This window comes from Gracilinanus agilis, chromosome 3, assembly GCF_016433145.1.
Source record: "Gracilinanus agilis isolate LMUSP501 chromosome 3, AgileGrace, whole genome shotgun sequence".
Lineage (NCBI taxonomy): Eukaryota > Metazoa > Chordata > Mammalia > Didelphimorphia > Didelphidae > Gracilinanus > Gracilinanus agilis.
The window spans coordinates 115,854,172-115,869,823 of NC_058132.1; the positions used below are offsets into that span (position 1 = coordinate 115,854,172).

General features: G+C 35.1%; 1 protein-coding gene across 2 annotated transcripts in view; it reads right to left on the reverse strand.

The window, feature by feature from the left end:
• Window positions 1–15,652, reverse strand: part of NOX4 (NADPH oxidase 4) — a 238,008-nt gene that overhangs the window by 182,004 nt on the left and 40,352 nt on the right. For both annotated transcript variants that reach the window (XM_044668216.1, XM_044668215.1), the window contains exon 3: window positions 1,110–1,220. In XM_044668216.1, coding sequence (XP_044524151.1) covers window positions 1,110–1,220 — 111 coding nt within the window. The remainder of the gene's footprint in view (window positions 1–1,109; window positions 1,221–15,652) is intronic.

Below are 15,652 nucleotides of genomic sequence, written 5' to 3' on the forward strand. Positions count from 1 at the left end.
AAGGAATGAGAAAATGAACTGAGGTAAAGAAAAGCTATCAGTCCAATTCAGCTAGAACAGACTTATGCAAAGAGAAAGAATATGAGATAAGGCTGAAAAAGCAGGACAAATTGGGGATGTCCTGAAGAGCTAAGTAAAGGAGTTTTTATCTGACCATATATAAAATAGGCAACCATTAAGAGTTTTTGAGCAGGTGAGTGGCATAGAGAGATGAGGAGCATGTGTGAAACTCATTAAAGGTTTGGGGGAGTTGTAATCTGCCACTGTTGGTGGAAATACACACAAAGATGAAATCATGAACCCCTGAAGCATTGAAAGTGTGATTGAATAGGAAAGAAACTATAACAAAGGAGAAAATTTAGGAAACTATTAGAACATTCCTCAGTGAGGATGTTGGCCATGCAAAGCAGGTAAAGGAAAAGATATATGAGGAAATAGTAGCTGGCAACTAATTGGTTGTTGGAGGGGGAAGTCAGGGGAAAGGAAGGGGCAAAAATAACTTTAAAGTTTGGTGTTTAGGTTACTGACAGAATGGAGGTTTCCTCAACAGAACTAAAGAAAATGAGAAAACTTGGAACAAGTTTGTAGAATATTGGGAAAGGAAGGAAGATAGTGAATTCAATTTTAGACACCCATATGAAGGCAGTTAGAAAGGAGCTGGAAATCTAAAAGTAAAGAGCAAGGAAAGATGAAGGCTTGTGATATAATTTTTGGAATCATGTTCATAGCAGCAATAGTTGAGGAGCTGAGCAGAAGAAATTGCCAAAGAAGAGACTATAAGGAGAGAAGAAAACAAAAGTAGGGAACGGAGCCTTAAAGGAAATTTTACTTCATATGGGAGGCAATTGTAGAAAGATGAACCAAAAGGAGACCAAAAAGTAGGATTAGACAGAGAAGAGCAGTACCATGGAAACTAAAGAATAAAATGTATCAAGGACATATTGAGCAGTGGTTTCAAACATTACCAAAAGGTCAAAGATTATTAGCCTTCAAAAAGGCTATATATATATATGGGATGGATGGAAAAATGACGAGGTCCTTGAGAGCCAGCCCAGTCTCATTTTGGTTTTTCATTTGGAATTGTCACTCCACAGCAGTTCTGCCCCTACCTTCTGGGAGCCTCGCAGGAAGGCCAACAATGTCCGGCACATCGGTAAAAGAATAAGACTGCAGTTGAAGTTCAGAACTGATGCTGAAGCTCTGCTTAGACACAATCCTAGCTGAACAAATAAGGCAAGAGTCACAATACAATCAATAGTGAATTCACAGCCACTTTTCACACATAGTTCATCACTACCCCCAATAGAGTTCTATCTTTCCATATGCATTATTATGATCCCCATTTCACCGTTGAGAAAACTTAAGTAACAGACCTGCCCAGGGGTACAAAGCTAATAAGTATTTGAGGAGGTATTTGAACTTGGGTTTTCTTCACCCAGTGCTTTATCCACAGTGCCACCCAGCTGCCTTTCAGGAAACCAAGAGTTGATAAAAATAAAAATGTAATTTCTTTCTCATCCAAATTTACAGACCCCTTAAGAATTTCTGCTGCTTTCTTGTCTTGGTTTCCATGACACTAAACTCTTATGCTTTGTCTCCTCCTCTTTGACCACTTTTTTTTGAGGGTAATCTTTTTTCACCTATACTTGACAATTTTGTCTTTGGTCCTGTTCCATATTTTCTCTCCACCTCCATAACTTCTTCAATTACCACTTCTATGATGACAATTTTGAAATATTTTAAAATTTTTCAGAGATTAGACCTTCCCAGAGGTCTAATCCTTGATTTCAATCTGTTAGATATTTTCACATGGATATCTCTTCAGAACCTCAAATTCAGCTTTCTTCATACTGAACTCACCATCTCATTCTGAAATCTGCTTCTTTCCCTAACTTCCCTATTTCTATTGATAGTGCTTCTATTCTCTCAGTAACCCAGGGAATAAAACTACTCATCTTCTACTTTTCCCTCTCCACCCATACCTCCAAATTTAATCAACTACCAAATCCTATTCATTCCAACTCTCTTGTCTTTTCTACTCCCTCAGAAGCCAGACTTCAATCACATCTGACCCAGACAATCCAATTCAGCAAACATTCATTAAAAGTTACATTTGTTAAGAGCATTGTGCTAAAGAACTCGAAACTGAGGGAATATCCATCAACAGGGCAATGGCTGAACAAATTGTGATATATGTTATAATGGAATACTATTGTGCTATAAGAAATGATGACAAAGAGGACTTCAGAAAAACCTTGAAAGACTTTTATCAACTGATAAAAAGCAAAGTGAGAAGAACCAGAACATTATACACAGTAACATCAATACTGTACAATGATCAACTGTGAATGACTTAGATATCAGCAATACAATGACTTAAGACAGCTATAAAGGACTTTTGATGAAGTCTGAATGTAAATTTTATCTTTTTACACTTTATTTTCTTCAAGAGTTTTTTTAAAGAATGTCTTCTTCTGCAATATGATGGATATAAAAATATGTATAGCAAATGAAAGCACATGTATCACCTATCTCAAATTGCCTACTATCTCAAAAAGAGGGAGGAAAGGGAAGGAGAGAATTTGAAAATCAAATGTTTTTAACAATGTTTAAAATTATTTCTACATATAATTGGGGGAAAATAAAATATTACTAAAAAAGGGCCCATGAATCCTCTACCCAAAAAAAAGAGCAGTGTGGAAAGTTCTACAAGAAATATAAATTTTAGATACTTGCCTTCCTGAAACTTATATTCCATCAAGGGAAGAAGACACAAATAAAAGAAACCATAGTATCCAACATATATAATATTTACATCAGAAAGTTTTTTAAAGTGCTATGTGATACCACTGCTGGGTTTATACCCCAAAGAGATCATAAGGGAAAAGACTGGTACAAAAATATTTATAGCTGCGCTCTTTGTGGTGGCAAAAAATTAGAAAATGAGGGAATATCCTTCAATTGGAGAATGGCTGAACAAATTGTGGTATCTGTTGGTGATGGAATACTATTGTGCTCAAAGGAATAATGAAATGGAGGAATTCCATGTGAACTGAAATGACCTCCAGGAATTGATGCAGAATGAAAAGAGCAGAACCAGAAGAATGTTGTATACAGAGACTGATACACTGTGGTAAATTCGAATGTAATGGACTTCTGTACTAGCAGCAATTCAATGACCCAGGACAATTCTGAGGGATTTATGGAAAAGAATGCTACCCACATTCAGAGGAAGAACTGTGGGAGTAGAAACACAGAAGAAAAATAGACTATTTTGCAAATAGAATGATAATATGGAAAGAGGTCTTGATCAATGATACATGTAAAACCCAGTTGAATTGCTCATTGGCTATGGAAAGGGGGAGGGAAGAGGGGAGGGAAAGAATACAAATCATGTAACCATGGAAAAATATTCTAAATTAATGAAATAATTAATTATTTTTTTAAAAAAAGACTAGACCCTCCGGTTTTCATTTTCCTCGACTGCCCTTTGAAACATTCAGATGTATTACTATCCACACAGACAAGAAAATTCAGAAAGAACTCAGAGAGATTAGGTGACTTCAGAAGCAGAACTTTATTTATTACCAGAGGCGAGAAGTAACACATTTAGGATTTTTACAGTAGATAGGCCCTGGACTTTAAGACAGGAAATGTATTAAAACCCCATCTCTAGTTGTTAACTAGTTTTTTCAAAAGGAAAGTCATATTTAATCTCTCTGATCCTCAATTTCCTCACCTATAAAGAGGAGATGATAACATTTCTACCACATACTTCACAGGATTGCTTTAAGCAAGGTATTTTGCAAATCTTAAATGTGAATCATTATCAGTATTGTCTACCATCATCATACAGGTAAGTAGAAAGACAAAGATTCCAGGATTCCAAAACAGGATCCAAGTTTAGTGTTCTATGCTCTGATCAGATCATCTGTTATTTTCTATTATCTATGACACAACTACTCTTTATTGACAAATAATTGAGAGCTTATCATATGTTCTTTTCTAGAAGCAAGTCAAAAAGGGGATCAAGTCCCCTCAGGAAAAAGAAACAAAACTAAAGACATCCAATAATCAGTTCAAAGAAATTAAGTTTCATTCAAATGAAAAATAGCTCTATCACTTAAAAATCAATCCCATATGGGGCAGCTGAGTAGCTCAGTGGATTGAGAGCCAGCCCTAGAGATGGGAGGTCCTAGGTTCAAATCTGACCTCAGACACTTCCCAGCTGTGTGACCCTGGGCAAGTCACCACTCTTCTACCTAGGAGCCAATACACAGAAGTTAAGGGCTTAAAAAACAATCAGTCCCACAAAAATCGTTGAACCATGTTGCCATAAGGATATTGAAAGAAAAAACAAAACAAAGCCTCTCACAAGCTGTTTAATGAAATTATGCTATTTTTGTAATATACAAATTGGACAAAAGTATCCACCATGAAATCATAACAAATTAAGCTATAACAAATCACTGGCTAGGTGAAGAGAAGAAGAAATGAGAAGGAAGAGAAGATGAAGAATAAGAAAGAAGTATTCAGTTGAGTTCACACATGAAAAAATTCCAATGGTATATTTTAGAGTTGTGCAAAGAGAAATAAATAAAACATCATCCTTTCACTGAAAGACTGAAATTCTCAAGTCTTTTGATAATGTCAAGAGAAGTATAATGTCCCATTATTGGTCACAATGACCCAAAGTCAGAATAGACCAAAGGAGAGCATGTGATCATCATCATAGAACAAAAAGCAGGCAGAAATAAGGCACATTGGTGTTAGGAGAGCTTTCTGTCATCTTGAAGATTATGGTTTACGTGATTAGATAAAATTGAGGTCAAAATGATGGTTTCACTTCCCACACAGGCCACTACTACTCCATTCACTAATCTGGACCAATCCTGTTCACTTTAAAAGAAAAGTATAGTTCTTTGACATGCATATAGAATACTGTTGAACACAGCTTCTAGTTATCATGTACAATTATGGTTGGGAAAGGCAAAATTCCTCCAGGTATTTCTCATGAAGTCAATTTACTACAGCAAATGGGGAGCTGAGACCACAAAACTCACTGCTCCATCCATTTACTCGTATCCAACATTCCATCCATTCTCTGTATACTCTTCCCTGTGAGCATACCATCTATCTTGTTGCTCTTATTGCTCCTGTCACCAATCCTGTGTTCCCCAGCAAGGCTTCTCCATCATATGCCCATCCTCCCCAGTGCATTGGTAGATTTTTTCCTTGAGTTGTAAGGAAACTCCTGGGCTCTGTGAATTTGAAGACAGATTTTTTTAAAAACTTAAAAGAGCCAACATATGTTAATAGATAAGTATTTTTTTAAATGAGGAGAAAGAGATCACTAACTAGAGAAATCAGGATAATGATAGGAGATAGCACCTAAATTGACATTTCCTTAAAGGGAACTAAGAAGTCTAAAGGAAGAGCAAGAATGGAGAAATGTGTATCGTTCATAGTTTTTCTACACAGTTAGTACTTATTAAATGCCAGATGATTGAGTTGTACTTTTAACAATGTAAAAATGAGTGCTGTTATTTATTATGAGTGTTGATTATCTTTTCATTAAATAATTATCAAATTTTTATGGCTCAAGAATTTAATTCAGAAACACTTATTAAGCACCTATAAAATGGAAAGGGGCCAATTTGGGTACACTATATAAATTATATGAAATCTTTGATGGATTCCCATTGTCTAGGTTACCATTGATGCCCTTATCTCAGGGCAAACCAAGTGGCATGCCAATCACCACAACTAATAACAAGAATGAATATTTATGCATTTGAGGTTTGCAAAGGACTTTAGCAGCTCTGAGGAAGGTGTTGGAAACTGAAGCATATAAAGTTAAGTGACTTGCCCCAGTGCATATAGCTAGTAGGTATCTGAAACATGATTTTAATTTAGGTCTTTCTGACTTTAAGCCCTGGTTCTTTACATTGTATCACCCAGCAGCCTAAGATATGAGAACTTTTCAGAGGATCATCCTTTGTAATTGATACAAAACTCTTTATCAACTACTTTTAATTCAGCCTGTAGTACACCATCTGTGAGCATATTGATCTACTCAACACATGTTTTCAATGAAATGAGCATCCTTTAAACATGAATAGCAAAGGCAATATCATGTCTGCATACTTAGTCATGAAGTCAGCATAAAGTGGCACTATTTTAAGAAAATGAAATGGAAATCAGATGCTTTTCTCGAAATAAAAGTAGAAGGGCTTAAGGGCATTCTAAATTATCCCTGGCAGAACATCTCTTTTACACAGTGTTTACTATCTTTACATGAAATACTGTTACTGAACAGGGAGAGGGAAATGTGAAAAGAAAGACTATATTTCAAGAAGATAATAATTTGCGTGACTAGTGAATAAAATAATTAACATTTTTAATCAAATCAGGCAGTCCCAGAAATGAAACTTTAATAAACATCCTAAGAAATGAAAAAACGCCATTGGACTATCTATAGGAAAACATCATTTCCTCTTCTCACTTAGCAATAATCTGCTGGTTTCTGGTGGGATAGATATTTTTAATCTTCAGGAAACAGTTCAGGATTATCTTTTTTGATCTGGCATCCCCTAGTGGAGAATTTTCTATGTGCTTTTTATGAGAAATATTAACTCATGGACATTGAATGATTAATTTCATTATAATTTGATGGATTTTAAATAAATCAGCTAAAAACCATTATGCAGAACTCTAGAACTATTATGCAGAACCCCATTTTAAGTGCCAGTTCCCTAAAGGAAAGTCTAAATAAATTCTCTTTGAGCAAATGAAAAAATAAATTACTGTAGTGTTTTCCACATCTGACTACTATGTCATATGCACTTACATTAGTAAATTAATAAGATTAAGATTTTGCAATAATTTTAAAAACTAACAGGGTATAAGGCTATGTTGAGAGACATAAGTTCTAAGAAAGGGAAGATGAAGATTCTGATATAACCTGTCATGATCAGACCACACTTTTAGACACCACACTGTATGAAGCACATATATAAATTGGAAAAGATTAAGATGAAGTAACTAGAGGTGATGTCATGAGGATTATTTGAAGGAACTAGGAATATGTAGCCTGGAAAACAGAAAATTTCATAAGTTCATAAAAACTATCTTCAAGTATTTGAAGAGCTGTCAAGTAGAAAAGGGTTTGTTTTATCTAATACAAAATGACAGAACCAGGAACACTTGATAGAAAAAAATGGGTGATTTCTTTAGCTCAATATAAGATTAAAACTACCTACAGTAAGAAATGTCCCCCCCAAAATAGAATGGGCAGTCTCAAAAAGGAGTAGGTTCTTTGATGAGGATGGGTGGTTTTAAAGAATAAACTGGATAACCATTTGTATGAGATGTTGCAAAGATTCTTACTTAAGTAGACAAATATTACTTAATTATAACTATATATTATGTATAACATAAATACTCAAATTAGTAGACAAATATTCAAGTATTGGCTGGATAAATGGTCTATTAGATACCTCCAACACAAATGCTATAATTCTATGAATTATTTCGGGAAATACTAATGAGGTGTGGAGGCGCAAACTGAAACAACCACTCTGGAAAGCAATTTGGAATTAGGCAAATAGTATGAATAAATTATCTATACTCTTTAACCAAAAATGAAAAAATGTATACTCTTTGACCCAGAGAATCCCCTGTTGCGCATATGCCAAGTGATCAATGATAAAGAAAAAACTCCATAAATACCAAAATATTTATAGCAGCCTTTTTTGCAAAAACAAACATTTATGAATAAAGTAGACACCCACAAATTAAGGAAAAAGGACAAATCAAACTGTGACAGATGAAATGAAATTAAATATTTTGATGCCATAAGAAAAGATGAGCATAATGAATACAGTCGCACCAAGATTTTTTTGAACTGATATAGAGTGAAGTAAGCAAAGTCAGGAAAACAAAATATAAAATAACCATGAAGTAAGTTGAATGAACAACACTAAAATAATCAAAACTGCATGATGCAAAATTAGAAAGAACAATTTTGGACAAGAAAATTGTTAAGAAACTTTCAATCCTGATCTTTTACAGAATGATGGGCATGTCAATGGGTCTACAACACTTCGTATAACATCAGATTTTCTCTATGTATGGGTTGCTTTTAATGGATTTTTTCTCTTCCTTTTTTAAAATTTAGACTCTTTCCTCTAAGATATAAGGAAAGAAGAGGGACATGGAGGAAATACAGGTGGTAAATATATATATATATATATATACATATATATATATATATATATATATATTAGTGAAATCTGTTTTTAAAGAAAAAATAAACTCCTTTACCCTTCCTCCTCTGGTCCCTTAAAACTTTGAAAAATTTAGCTGGATCAGTTTCTTACAAATATCTATTCCCTTTTATACTAATTTCTTTCATTTAAAGCAAGGGTTTTTCTTCATTAACATAGGGGAACAGAGGGAAACAGATAAGATGAACTTCACTGATCTGGAACAAGAGATAGACAACCTGAATATCAAGTTGGTGAGAATGAAATATTAAGACTTAGAAAGTTCTTAAAGCACTTTAAGTAAAACCTTAGTGGAGAATTTAGTGAAGTACAAGGAAAAGAGTCATTTGCACAGTATACAAAGACTTGGTCCAAATTTAGACCAATGAAAATAAGATCATGGATCCCTGGAGTATCGAAGTATAATTTAAAATAGAAGAAGCATCTTGGAGCAAGAGGAGAAAACAACTCTATCTAAAATAATAGAAAGTATAAACTTTCGAATGTTCGGGGGGTGGGACATAATTCTATGATTCTCAAATATAATATTAACAGCTTAGTGGCTAGAGAACCAGTCTAGAAGTAAAAAACACCTAGGTTCAAGTCCCACTTGTGACACCCATGGGCTATGCAGCCCTGGGCAAGTCATTAAACCTCTCATTGCCCTTAATAATTCTGTAAGACTAAGTTATTGGGAAGATACCATTTTAAATCAGCATAGAGACTTTCTTCACCCAAGGATTCCCGATACTAATGAAATTGTAGATTCACACTCTATTGCTATGCTTAAGTATAATGTGCACAACAAATTAAGAAATAGCAGTGAATTTCAATTTACATCAGTCGGTTGCAGACTCTAGTTGTTTGCCTTATGCAAAGTCAAGGAAGGCTTTCATATGCCTAGATGAGATGCACAGCCCATATTTTATGATCTAGCAAAGATTTTGAGGTTTTACAGAAACAAACAGATACCCAAATCTACATATCTAGAAAGTAAAATTTTCACATCTTTATAAGAATAATAAGAAAATGTCTCTCCTTTTGTAATTCTCTTCTTTTACAACTTCAACAATTATAATTTTGGCAATACAGGTATTTCTACATGACAATATTTGAAATATGTATAGAAGATTAAAGGGTCCACCCTAGGTTGCATGCTGGTGGGCAACTAGGTGGCACAGTGGATAGAGTTCCAGGCCTGAAGTCTAGAAAATTCATCTTCCTGAGTATAATATGGCTTCAGACACTTACTAGTTGTGTGATTCTATCACTTAACCCTGTTGGACTTCATTTCCTTATCTGTAAAATGAGCTAGAGAAGGCCTACTGCAGTATTTTTGACAAGAAACCCCAAATGGCAGGCCTAGAAATGGGAGGTCCTAGGTTCAAATCTGGTCTCAGATACTTCCTAGCTATGTGATCCTGGGCAAGTCACTTAACCTCATTGCCCATCCCTTACCAATCTTCTGCCTTGGAACCAATACTGATTCTAAGACAAAAGAGAAAGAAAGAAAAAGAAAGAAAAAGAAAGAAAGAAAGAAAGAAAGAAAGAAAGAAAGAAAGAAAAGAGAGAGGGAAGGAGGGAGGGAGGGAGGAAGGAATGAAGGAACAAAGGAACAAGCAAATAAAGGAAGGAAGGAAGGAAGGAAGGAAGGAAGGAAGAAACCCAACCCCAAATGGGTTCAGGAATAGTTGGACACAACTGAAACACCTAAACAACACACATGTTAAACAACTACCTATTTGCCTACCTTTGATGTCAGCTATTACTTCGTATTTAAAATTCAATGATTTATAATATTACAGTTAGAATATCCACATCACTGTACATGATTGAATTGCTCGGCCATGAGCAAGAGGGTCTTTAGTGGTCTTAAAAAAATACTCTGATTTAAATTTGGGTTGGTTACCACGAGATGGCACTGTTGCTTGTTATCTATAAAGTATTCTGCCTTTAAAAAGTAAAATTTGAGATTTTTACATAATAAGCAGCTTTTAGAAGAAAATATCATTCTATTCATTACCAGATTAAATGTGAAATACATATTGCTCAGGGGAAAGTACCATATTGCACAAGACATTGAAAACTAAGTCAAATAGACTTAGCATAACCCCTTTCTTGGGTTCTTAACAAAGAACAAATGGAATAATACTCATGATGATCATTTGTAAACTTATTATGTAACAAATTTTCTAGGTCCACCTAGGCACACCCTTGCCTTGGCTTGTTCGCTTTCAATAAACTAAAATACACATTTTAATAACAATGGAGAGAACCTAGTGCCAATTCCTACTCCATTTGGGAAATCGCTTTCATCAGCATCTATGTGGAGTGAGAAATTAGTGCGTTATTCTCAAGATAACAGTTTTTAATATATCCAAAATGAATATGCCTAGGACCCCAGCAAAATTTATCCATCCTAGGACTGCCTCAATCCATCCAGAATAGAAGAGGAGTAACCTGTAACATTCTTCCACTGGCACTAAGTCGGCTGACTACAGATACAAAATGCCTCTAACTCTCTTCTACATGACTTCAAACAATCTAGACTAGGGCATTTGAGGCTGGGCAGATACTTCTACATGACAATACTTGAAATATGTAAAGAGGGTAACAAAATCTACCTTAAGTCCTTTCTTTTAACTGTTGGAATTGGAATACATATAAAAGTATGTGATTTTATCATTCGTTTATTTGGGTATATGTTTTAGGGTTTTGGTTTTATAAGATCATTCACTTACAAAAATGAATGTGGAAATATGTTTTGTGTGATAATACATGTAACCTAGATTGAATTGCTTGCCAGCTCTGGGAGAGGGGAGGGAAGAAGAGAGGGAGACAATTTGTATCATATAAGTTTGGAAGACTTAAGTGGAAATTTGTTATTATAATTTAAAAATAGTAAAATTAATTAAGTGACTTTTTGAACCTAAGTGATGGACTTCATTATTACCTCTGGTATAGTAAACTAAACCAAATGTGCACAGAAGAGACCCAGTACTGGATCTTAACACATTTTCAAGGGGATTGAGAAACTGAATCTTAAGAAATGTGAAAGAGGGAGAAATTGCCTTTGATTACTGCAAAAAATTCCAGGCCTTATTACCAAAGACAAGAAGACCAAAAAAAATTAATTGTTACTGTTTTTTAATATTTCAATGCCTTTTTCTTCATCTCTACAAAGAGATGAAACATGAGAGGAAAGACGGCATACTGAATAAAGAACTGGCCTGGGAGTTAAGAACATCTGGGTTCCTTGGACATATATGACCTGTATGGCCCTGAACACATCATTGAGCCTGTTAATATTCCAGGGAATCCTTTAAAACTAAAAGAATTGAAGATCAACATTGGTATGGAGAGCGCCTCCTTCCATATACCAGTGAAATCATAGATCCATATCATGCCCCCAGCACATCTCCTCCAAATATATATATATATATATCAAGGGTATCCCTGAAAAGAATAGAGGAGGGAATTGACAGGGTTTCATAAACAGTATTCTTCAGCAAATCACACCTTTAAATTCAGACAGATGAAGAGAATACAGGATCCAACACTGTTGATTGTTTGCTAAAAGCATTTTAAATGTAGTATTTAAGAAATATTTGGTGATTTTATAGTATCCACTTTTTTTAAAGCATATAATTTGGTCATGCAAAACACTGCCTTAAAGGCTTTCCTTCTACAAGACATCTCCCACATCTTGGAACATCAGAGATAACTTTGATGACTCTGATTATTAATATTTAATCAACGAACATAACAGGAAAAGATGTACTCACCAAAGGTGTGTGTTACTGTCATGAAATATGTCTAGCTTAGAATCCAAATCATAGAGGAATTCCCAAATGATGGCATCAAAGAAGAGCTTTAATGTAGTCTGGTCTTTCTTAACTTTTTATTTTTTTGTTAAAAGATTTACCTTTTCAAAAAATATAAAAATTTTCTTGTGGCCAAATGGCATAGTGATCAAGAGCCAGCCTTGAAACCAAGATGACTTGAATTCAAGTTCTGCCTCTGACAAATACTATTTGTGTGACTCTGGGAAAATCATTTAAACTCTCAATGCTCTATCCCAGAGGGGTCAAAGATTTTTTTAAAAGTACATCCCTTGTCCTCATTGAACATACTTTCTAGTAGGAAGTAAAGAATGATGGGAGAAAGAATTGTATACGTGTGTTTGTGTGTGTGTGTGTGTGTGTGTGTGTGTGTGTACAATATAAAAAAAGATATGAGGAAGAGAAATGATTAAGTCAAATTAGAGATCCAGACCATTCTAGTAAAATGCCAAAGAGAAATTCTTTCAACTGAAGGAGAGAGAAGTAGGAATGTCTTCTTGGTAGACATGACAACTAAACTGAGATTTAAAAGAAAAGAAGTCTTAAAGAAAAAGATAAGGGGAAAGTACATTTATAGCCCTAAGAGGTTAAATTACTTACTCAAGTTCACATAGTTAATATGTATCAAAAGCAAAACTTAATCCAAAATGCTGACTCAGAAGTCAGCACTCCTTCTACTCCATCTAATAGGCAAAGAAATCAGAATGTCTGAATTAATCAATCAATAAAATGTAGTAAGTGCCCACTCTGTGCCAGGCATTATGCTAAGCACTAAAGACATGAAGAAAGGCAAAAAGTCCTTGCCCACAAGTATCTCACAAAGAGGGAAGACAATGTGCAAACAGCTATGTACAAACAAGATGTATACAGGAAAAAATTAGAGATAATTAACAGAGAGCAAGCATTAAAATAAAGAGGAATGAATAAAATCAAAAGATATGTTGAGTTAGGGGAGCAATCAGCAGTCTAGCTCATTGTAACACAGCACATAAATATGAAGTAAGGATGGAAAGAGCAAATGGAACCAAACTGTGGATGCATTTAAATATATGAAACTGTAGGCAACTGAGGGCAGTTAGATCGTACAGTAGATAGAGTACTATGACTGGAAGCAGAAAGATTCCTCTTCATGAGTTCAAAACTGACCAAAGGCATTTGCTAGCTGTGTAACCTTAGGCAAGTCACTTAACACTGTTTGCCTCAGTTCTCCATCAATAGAATGAGCTAGAGAAGGAATTGGTGAACCACTCCAGTATCTTTGCAAAAAAAAAAAACCCAAAATGTGGTCACAAAAAGTAGGGCACAATTGAAATGTCTGGAAAAACAACAACAAAAAGGCAATAGTAGTCATTCAGTTTAAAGTGCTAAAGATAGAAAGAAAGGGAGGATTGTCCTTGCTCTCAAGAAGTATACAGTCTAATAGAGGAGATTATATATAACTAGGTACACATAAGATATAGACAGAATAGATAAAAATTTTATGAGAATTATATGAGCTTAGGGAGTCAGGAAAATCTCCAGAAGATAAGCTTTGAGATAATATATGAAGGAAGCTAGAGATACTAATTGGTCAAAGTGAGGAAGAGAATTCCAGGAAATGGGGAATAGACAGGAAGCAAGGTAACAGAAATACTATATGGTATGGTGTGTTCAAGGAACTGTCCATAAGGCAGCAAAGGATAACTAGATTACAAAGCATAAAATGATTATATAGTAAGAACCTGAGGCCCCAAGAGATGGGACTTGCAAGATCACAGTTTTCTATGTATCTTTTTAAAGCAGTTTAGAGTAAGATGTTTTAGTATTTAGTAAGATGTTTTCATATATTTTAAGGGAATATATACAAGTGAAAGCAGAAAATTGATGTACTGCGAGGGGGGCAGCTAGGTGATTTGGTGAATGAAAGCCCAATTTAGAGATGGGAGGTCTCAGGTTGAAATCTGTCCTCAAAACATTTCCTAGCTGTATTACCCTGGGCAAGTCACTTAATTCCTGTTGCCTAGCCTTTACCACTCTTTTGCCTTAGAAGGAATTAATTCTAGGATGGAAAGTAAGGGTTTAAAAAAAAAGAAAAGAAGAGAAAGTTGATCTAAAGCCAGGAAAGCCGATATATAATGTTCTATATAGAATCAACTAAATAGCAGGATTTACTATATTCCTAGCAATGTGGTTGATGCTCTCGATAAACTTATCGTTGTTGATCAAATATGGGAATGAAAGAAAGCCAGAAAAGATAACTAATACAATGTTTTACAAAACCAGTCTTTTAAACTGGAAAGGCAGACACTGTTTCACTTCTACAACTCTTATCAAATTTATTTAGAGGCCTGGAGAAGACCTGTAATTTCATTGTTAAATGGAACTCTTGGTAGGGAAACGTCTCCTACTAAGGCAAAGGTAGAAACACAAATGTTTTCTGACTTCAAGTTCAGCCCTCTCTCTATTATATAATGGTAAACCATTAAAATAGATTAAGAAGGAGCCATCAGAAATGTACAAAGGAAAACAAAGTTTGTTTCATAAACATCAAAGGGAAAGAAGGTATTCAGAAGTCAGAAAACAGAGATAAGGGGGGGAAACATTGGATTTATAGAGATGCCATTTAAAAACAAAATAGAGAAGTAGGGTCAAAAACTAGAGAGGAAATGTGGAGTAGTAAGGAAATGAGGGACAGTATGAATGTAGATAGGGCATTGGACCCAAAGTCAATAAGATCTGGGTTCAAACCATATCTCAGGCAGGAACCTATTAACTGTAAGACCACTGCCAAATTACTTAATCTCTTAGCTTCCTTATATATAAAATAAGGGAGTTGAAATAAATGACCTCTATTTTCCTTTCCAACTGTTATAAACAAAAATTAATCTGGAGGCTTATTACTAGATTTATAAGCATTTATTAGTAAAGAAAGAGAAAGGGATAGAGAAAGAGTGCTAGGTTTCAGCCTTTCTAACTTTAGACAAAGATCAATCCTCCATTGCAGCTGGCTCCCAGCTTGCTAGGGAGCAAGAGATAGGACAGCAGAGAGAGCAGCTCCAGAGACCATTGGTTCAAAGGTAGAAGCCAAAAGACCTTCTCTCCAATTCCTGCCATGGTTTCATACTCAACTCACTCCTCCCTCCATGTGTTATGCTGGCTCTGCCAGCTCACAGAGATCTGGGCATCAGGCTGTCAGACATGCTACATGACTCTATGACTCCTGAGTCCCACAACTAGGGTGGAAGGGATCCAAGTCCCCTAAATAATTACCTCACACATAGCTTTAAATCTATAATCTTGTAACTTGGATGCACTGAGGAAAGACTACATTCTATGATATTCATAGTAAAAAGGAATAGAGTTGTTTTAAATGGATGGAAGAGTCATAGTAAGGGTAATTGATGTGATTATCTTTGTTTAGTTTGTTCTTTTCAAGGGCTGAAGGAGATATAATCATGATGTTCCTTCAAAAGGATTTTCCCAACCAATAGGCTTTTTCCAATTTGTGGCAAGATTTTTTTCCTCCTTCTGAAGCAACAACCTTGGACAAAGACCAAATTTCAG